The sequence below is a fragment of the Sesamum indicum genome, linkage group LG1 (assembly GCF_000512975.1).
Source record: "Sesamum indicum cultivar Zhongzhi No. 13 linkage group LG1, S_indicum_v1.0, whole genome shotgun sequence".
In the NCBI taxonomy this organism is placed as follows: domain Eukaryota; kingdom Viridiplantae; phylum Streptophyta; class Magnoliopsida; order Lamiales; family Pedaliaceae; genus Sesamum; species Sesamum indicum.
The window spans coordinates 4,909,525-4,917,717 of NC_026145.1; the positions used below are offsets into that span (position 1 = coordinate 4,909,525).

The 8,193-nt window shown below is 34.2% G+C and overlaps 1 protein-coding gene across 1 annotated transcript; it reads left to right on the plus strand.

Moving 5' to 3' along the window:
* LOC110012723 (subtilisin-like protease SBT1.2) lies at positions 2,354-4,543 on the plus strand. Its single transcript, XM_020697446.1, has one exon. It carries the CDS (start codon positions 2,594-2,596, stop codon positions 4,541-4,543), a length of 1,950 nt encoding a protein of 649 aa, XP_020553105.1. The 5' UTR covers positions 2,354-2,593.

Below are 8,193 nucleotides of genomic sequence, written 5' to 3' on the forward strand. Positions count from 1 at the left end.
AGGACAACAATGAAGAGGATGCCCAGAAGAGTCGTAGGTTGATACCCATCCGCTACTGACTTCCAATGCCCAGAAGTAGCGGATGGGTATCAATGAAGAGTCTCCTCCAAACTACTCCAGGTTGATACCCATCCGCTACTCCAGGATAATATCTCCAGTTGAATGAAGAGTCGTAGGTTTGGAAGTCAGTAGCAGATGCCCAGAAGAGGGGCCGAGTATTCAGTCTCGGCTCCAAGGCCCAGCACTCGGTTGCTCGACCATTCGAGGTGACCAAGTCGACTGCTCCCTCACCCTCACTACCACAACTGCAGCACCCCAACATTGATGATCGGGTGTTGGCACTCGAGCGCTACATCAGAAGTGTGGATCCCAACTGGCTCGATTATGTAGCGTCAAAACCTCCAACTGATCCACCTGTACCGACAACGACGATGAAGAACACACGACCGTTGGGGATAATGATTTAGATTAGAATTTTTTTTGATATTTTGTAAAAATAAAATTTTGTAATAATATTTTAACTTTTGTAATCGGTTATTATTTTTTGTTATATTATCTGTCTTTTATATAAATTTATTTATTTAATTTTACAAAAATAAGATTTTAAATATGTTAAATAAAATAATTATTAAAATACATTAAAAAATTAGAAATTTTGTAACAGCATTTGTAATGGCTATTGTAATACACCAATAAAATTAAAATTATCAGGCCGGTACAAATAATGTGTCAAAAATAGTTACAAACTAAATACAAGACCGTTCCAAAATTGTTACAAAATGAGTAAAAAAACAGTTACAAATATAGTGCCAAAAGTCAGATATAAATATAATACAAAACAATTACAAAGAATATTAATAAAATCGTTCCAAATATCTGGCAAAATCACACCTCAATGTGTTATAAAGGCCATTACAATAATATTTATATCAAATCAAACCTAGCAGTCACAAAAGTCGTTCCAACTTAATTTTTTTTCATGTTACTAGTTTTGTGACGGCTAGAATAGACCATCACAAAAGCCGTTATAATTTGTAATGATTTTTGTACAAATATTTACAAATACTTTGTAACACCTCGTTTAGCCGCAGTAGACCTAGCCGTTACAAAAGAGAAAGGCACTACAAAATTGAAAACAAACTGCTCCACTAAAATAATTTTTTTATAGTGTATATTCTTCAACATTTTAACGACATATTTTTTGTTATTTATATTGTAATCCTCAAAGATTTTTTATTTAAATATATTTGCTATATTTTTTATTTAAAGTTTTTTCTCTAACTTATCGATCAAATATTGCTTTTACTTAAAAAATCAAGCATACTAAATTCTCAATAATTATATTTATATATTATTGATCAAGTTATTATCTAAATAATTTCCAATGATAATTCTTCTAATTAAAATGATTATATTTTTCTAAATTAACGTGTGGGGGACTAAATTGCAAATAAAAAATAAGGGAGTAAAATGATTTTCTTTGTAAAAGAAAATTACCTACTGGAATGGCTATGAAGTGATGAGTTGAACAAATATGAACTATTTGAAAAATGAAATGGAATGGCTATGAAGTGATGAGTTGAACAAATATGAATTATTTTTAAAATGGAATCAAATAGAACTAAAATAAATTTTATCTTAGTACATGCATATATAGTAGTATGTTTATAATTCAATATTATCAATATAGGAACTTACAAATTTTTGATATGTTTGTTTATATAATGAAGGCTATACTTTAAGAAAACAAAAAATCTTTACTTTTATTATTTCCTTAAAGAGAACGTCTCTCTGAAAAAATCGTTGTGGGCCAGAGCATGACTATATTTTATCAGAAATTTTGTATTTGATTTACTACAATCTTGCTTTAAATATAGGTACCTGTATATATAGTATGTGATCAATCAAATGTAATTCTTCTTAAAATTATGTAAATCAATATTCCGAAATGATTAAGGACATTAAGCTACAGCGTACATGTCCGTATTAGACCATAACCACAGAAATTTTTTCAAATCCATAAATAATTACATAATATTTTAATTAAGGAAAAAATACATTGGTTACATTCCGAAATTGAATGGAATTTATGATGTTTATTTTATAACCGTCCGAGAATTGAGATAAATTTTATGAGCCAAATATCCCCATCTAATGTATTTCCTTCTACAGTCGTCCAATTACATTAACGTCTAGTTATGGAAATAAAATTTGAAAATCTTATCAGGCCTGGCGCCATATATAAACCATCCTACCTGTTTCAGTTCACCATCAAAATATTTTTCGATCTATCAACAAGTTGTAAAGAAATTTAGCCACATTCCCGGCAATGAATTTCACTTTCTTTCTGGTTCTTATTTGCCTTCTCAATTTTCATCAGTTCCTGACAGCTGAAAATCTTGATTCCCCGCAGAACACCTTGCAGACATACATTGTCCATGTTGAGTTGCAATCAGATGATACTGAGAGCTGGTACAATTCATTTTTGCCAACGGATGTAGCGGCCAGGAACGATAAGCCACAAATATTGTATCGTTATCGCAACGTGTTCTCTGGCTTTGCTGCAAAGTTATCAGTGGATGACGTGAAGACAATGCAACAGAAGGCTGGTTTCATCTCTGCACGTCCCGAACAAATTTTTCCCTTGCATACGACGCATTCTCCCAACTTCTTGGGATTGAACCAGAACTTGGGATTCTGGAATGCTTCAAATTATGGGAAGGGTGTTATTATTGGAGTACTAGACACCGGAATTTTACCTGACCACCCATCATTCAATGACGAAGGGCTGCTGCCCCCTCCTGCTAAATGGAAGGGGGAGTGTCAGTTCAGTTCCAGGGCCTGTAACAACAAGCTGATTGGAGCTAGATACTTCAGAAGCGGTAGTGGATCCCCATTGGATGAGGATGGTCACGGCACGCATACGGCTAGTACAGCTGCCGGAAATTTTGCTGGACGTGCCAATATATTTGGCAATGCTAATGGCACGGCTGCTGGGATCGCACCTCATGCTCATTTGGCAATTTACAAAGTATGTACCCCCCAAGGTTGTACGGAGAGTGATATAATTGCTGCCATGGATGCTGCCATTGAGGATGGCGTGGATGTACTTTCTTTGTCCCTCGGTGGTCCATCGCTCCCGTTCTACATTGATAATATTGCACTCGGCGCTTATAGAGCGACGGAGAAGGGAATATTTGTCAGCTGCTCAGCTGGAAACAACGGTCCAGTTAATCAGTCTCTATCGAATGAGGCCCCGTGGATCCTGACAGTTGGGGCTAGTACCATAGACAGGAAAATAAGCGCGATTGTGGTGCTTGGAAACAATGAGGAATTAGACGGTGAATCAGCTTTTCAGCCTAAGGATTTCTCTCCGACAAAAGTCTTCGAGCTGGCTCTTCCTGGAGGGAGTAGCAGCGAATTTACCACATCGTTCTGCAGCGAGGATGAATTCACTGCTGATGTTAGAGGAAAGATAGTGCTATGTGAAATAGGCGGATCAGTTCGGAGGACTGCGAAAGGAGCAGCAGTAAAAAATGCTGGTGGCGCCGCCATGATTCTATTGAACCAAGAACCACAAGGGTACACCACACAGGCGGAAGCCCATGTTCTCCCTGCAGCACAGATCAGTTATGCAGATGCCCTCAAAATCAAAGCCTATCTAAATTCAGCTTCCAGGCCCACTGCCAGAATCTTGTATAAAGGAACTGTAATAGGCGATGATCGTGCTCCAGTTGTTGCTGGATTTTCCTCCAGGGGACCTAGTTCTGTGACCCCTGGAATTCTCAAGCCTGATATTATTGGCCCTGGTGTTAACATCCTTGCAGCTTGGCCTGTCTCTGTCGACAATCAGACCAGGTCAAAGTCAACATATAACATGATCTCAGGAACCTCAATGTCATGCCCTCATCTCAGTGGCGTCGCAGCATTACTTAAAAGTGCGCATCCTGATTGGTCACCGGCTGCCATTAAGTCCGCTATTATGACAACTGCATATCAAGCAAACCTTGGGGGAAACCCAATTCAGGATGAAAGGTTTCTTCCAGCGGATATCTTCGCCACTGGTTCAGGCCATGTCAATCCATCACGAGCTAACGATCCCGGCCTAATTTATGATATCCAACCTAATGACTATATACCATACTTGTGCGGCTTGAATTACACGAACCAACAAGTTAGCCTCATCGTTCAACAAAGGGTGGATTGCTCGAGAGTGTCTAGCATTCCTCAGTCCCAGCTAAACTATCCCGCTTTTTCCATTGTACTTGGATCAACTCCTCAGACTTATACAAGAACTGTGACCAACGTTGGTGAGCCTAAATCGTTGTACAACGTGCAGATCGTTTCTCCTGCCGGTGTTGTTGTGAAAGTTGAACCTGCTAAACTTAGTTTCTCCCGTCTGGGCCAGAAATTGAGCTACAGAGTGACATTCACCCGATCGGCTGCACGGTTGAAGAGCGTTGTTGCTCAAGGATCTATAAATTGGAACTCTGGCGCCAAGCATTCTGTCAGGAGCCCAATAGCAGTTATATTTGGACAATAATGTGGAATTTGGGCAGTGACTATTTTCGTCTCAAGAACTAGGGTTTTATTTTACTCTAGTTATGTGGTTGTCATTTGTAATTTCTGAACTGGTATTTGAAGTTGGTAACTTGGTATTATGATCATTGTGTTAGTTCCTACATTGAACATTTGTCATTATTAATCTTAATTGTTTTGGACTTTGGAGTTTGGCATTATAATATGTTTTTCGATTTGAAAATATGTCCAGACACAAAGTGGCTGTAGTTTAGCAGTAAGAATCCCATTACGTCTTACCTAAAATAAACAAAATATGTACAGCCCAGCTCTAAAATTCGTGATTTCGATATTGTTTTTCAAGAGTTTGAAAAAAGATAAGTAATATCCTAATTCATAACATGTTGATACGGATTTAAATGACAAGATTCAAATAAGAAATGACAATAACTATAAATGACAAGATTCACCATTAACTAGTTCATAACATGTTGATACGGGTTTAAATGTACGGATCACATAAGAATCAAATTAAAATAAATTAGCTTGAATATGGTCGGGTTCGATACAAGAGATGTATATAATTTTCTTATAGGACTTTGTAATTGACATGGAATATTGTCATCTAGTTTTTAGAAATCATGCCCGTGGTTACGATATGGATTAACTTTTTTTTTTTTTTTAAATCAAAATATTGTACCAATGTAACTGAAGCAATAGATGTATTTATAGTTTGATGAACCGACTAATTGAACTTGAATCGAACAATTCGATTTGGTATTGAATTTTTAGTTTTGTAGAAATTTGGTATTTGACTTCATTTCAATTTTTAGTTTTTATTTATTAGAAAAATAAAATTTTTTGTCCCACAAGTTAGGTTCATGTCAGTTTTGATCTCATTCATTATAGGATTAGCTACTTTTGTCTCATATCTTACAAAAATTAGCACTTTTGGTTCTCATACACTTTTCTATTTACAATTTAATGATATAGGTCGCATGCCTAGTACGTTGTTGTTAAATATTTTTTGTTAGAAAAAAAATTTGGGCTTTTTTCAATAGTAGCATATGAGTGTTTCATTTGGCTTACTTGATTCACTTGTAGAAGACATGATTCTTTGTGTTGCTTCTACGTGGCTTCAACTTATAGAAATATGAGAAGAATAGGATTCGATTTTTGTGAGAAAAGAGAGAAATTGTTATATGTTTTGCCCTAATTTTCTTTAAATTTATTTTTCTCCCTCAAATGTAGTTATATTTTTTCCCCCAAAAATGCTTCCAAGTTGAAAATGAAACCAATTTTCTCTTCAGCCAAAAATATTTAATGATCACATATTAGGCACGTATGCTACGCCTTTAAATTATAGACAAAAAAGTGGAGGAAGATTAATAAAATGCTAATTTTTGTAAGTTACGACGCTAAAAATACTAATTCTATAATAAATAAGATCAAAAATTAAATGGGCCTAAATTATGAGAAAAAAAAATGTTATTTCTCCTGATTTATTATAACACACCGAATACAACATATAACACACTTTTTTATTTAATATTTTCGTACATATTTTTGTATCATTCAATCAATTTGATAGTTCAGGTCAGATTTACAATTATAGTAGATTTTGTTTTTAATGTGTTAATTTTTAGGGATGATTAAACTGTCTTCTCTTGAGGTTTGATGTACGTAATTACACGTAAAATCTTCTATAATTTGAAAAATTACTTTTAGCATCTTTAAAATTTGCATCCGTCTAACGAATAAGTCCCTCCATTAGTTAAAATTCACCAAATTTCCTGATACTAATAAAAAAAATAAAAAAAAATCTATATTAACCCCGATTGACTCTAATTGACTTATTTCAGGTCAAATAAATCTTTTTATGATCAAATTATCCCCATACTTCACGTATTAATACATGTGAGAAAGTATAGTTTCACCATCATAAGGGTAGTTTAGTCCAAAATAAAATATTTGACCTGCAATAAGTCAGTAATCAGCCAATTAATAGTAAATATCAATTTTTCATTCAGTTTTTTTTATTAGTATCAGCAAATTCAGTGAATTTTGACTAACAAATGGACTTATTTATTAGACGAAAGCAAACTTCAGCAGTGTTAGACGTAATTTTTCAAACCACAGGTTTATATATAATTACACCAAACTTCAAGAAAGGAGAATATAATTATCCCTAATTTTTAAGAACTATAGGGTTTAATTATAAATTTTAATTTTAACAAGAATAACATTAGCATTCTGATAATTATAGGACCAAAATTTTAATTTCCTTTTCAGAATAACAAAAATATTTATATGTTTGAATCATTTTTCAGAAAAGAAAAGAAAATTGGGTTAAGTTATTTATAAAGAAATGTGAAGGTAACTAATATAGGAGGTTTTAATTTAAGTCCTGTTGTTGAAATTTAACTTGGGAATTATGCCAAACAAATTAAAAAAAAAAAAATGGCACATTAAGGACATAATTCACCAACAATTCAGAATTTGGCGGAACCTTGCCGTGTTACCTTTACGTGAGTCCCAAATTTCAATCACATTGCAATTTCTAAAATATTTTTAGTGTATCAATATTTTAAAATCAAAAAATTTAATTATCGAATCAAATTCTAATAAGATTAAAATCATCACACCTATAATTAGAAAATCAAAATTACAGCATTCCGAACAAGGGGACAATCTAATTGGATCGACTACTCTTTTTGTGTATATATCACATACAGTAAAATGCAATTTAGCACATATGTTTTTGGATATGTTTAAAATACTACCATGTCAAAAATAAAATAGTAATTTTTTTTTTGTGATTTAAAAAATATAGCAGAAAACACCCTTGTATCTGGAGGTGTATTACACGCATCCTTCATGCAACTTGGGCTTAATTTTTTTATAATAAATTGATTTTACATCATAATTTATGAATAGTTATATCTTGATTGATATATATCTAACGGTTGAAGTTTGTAAAAAATGAATCAAAGGTTAAATTTCATTAGTTTGAAATAAAAGTGTAGATTTAATGCACAATTCAATGGTTCGAATTTCACCTAATTTGAATTAACTATCCAGATTTAATATATAAACATTTATCATATTTTATTTATTTAATATGAATAAAATAATTACATATATTAAAGAAATTAAAAATATTGTCTTCTTTCCCTCACCCCCACCCCACTTGCACCACCACACCAACACCTCCTCATTGTCGGCCTCCTCCTCACGTCTTGTCCTCCTCCTCCTCGATGGCCTCCTCTGCGCGTCGCCTTCATTCGTGTCCTCCTATGCGATCTTGCCTTAGCCTCCCCATCTACAACACCGCCTCCGCCTTTAAAGCACCGCGAGATACGAATAGATCGCTCCAAGAACGTGCAAGTGGAAGCGGTATTAATAAGATGCGTATATTAAAATGGAAACGCAATAAAACCATCATTTTAAGGGGTGTACACTTGAAGTTTTCGGGCGTTCGATGTAGTTAAAAATAAAAGACAAAAAATTAAACGGGGCTAATGGTTGAATGAAAACAAGAGGTACATAAATAATAAATCAAAATTACCTCTTTGATTTGATTTACTTTGAACCTCATTCGTTTGACCCATTCACGCAAGGCTTTAATGTAGAAGCCCTCTAAAGTTGCGTCCACACTACACCGGAATTTGGGAC

Bases quoted from the DNA above. Each gene is read 5' to 3' on its own strand.
- LOC110012723 (XM_020697446.1), top strand. From the start codon at position 2,594: ATGCAACAGAAGGCTGGTTTCATCTCTGCACGTCCCGAACAAATTTTT.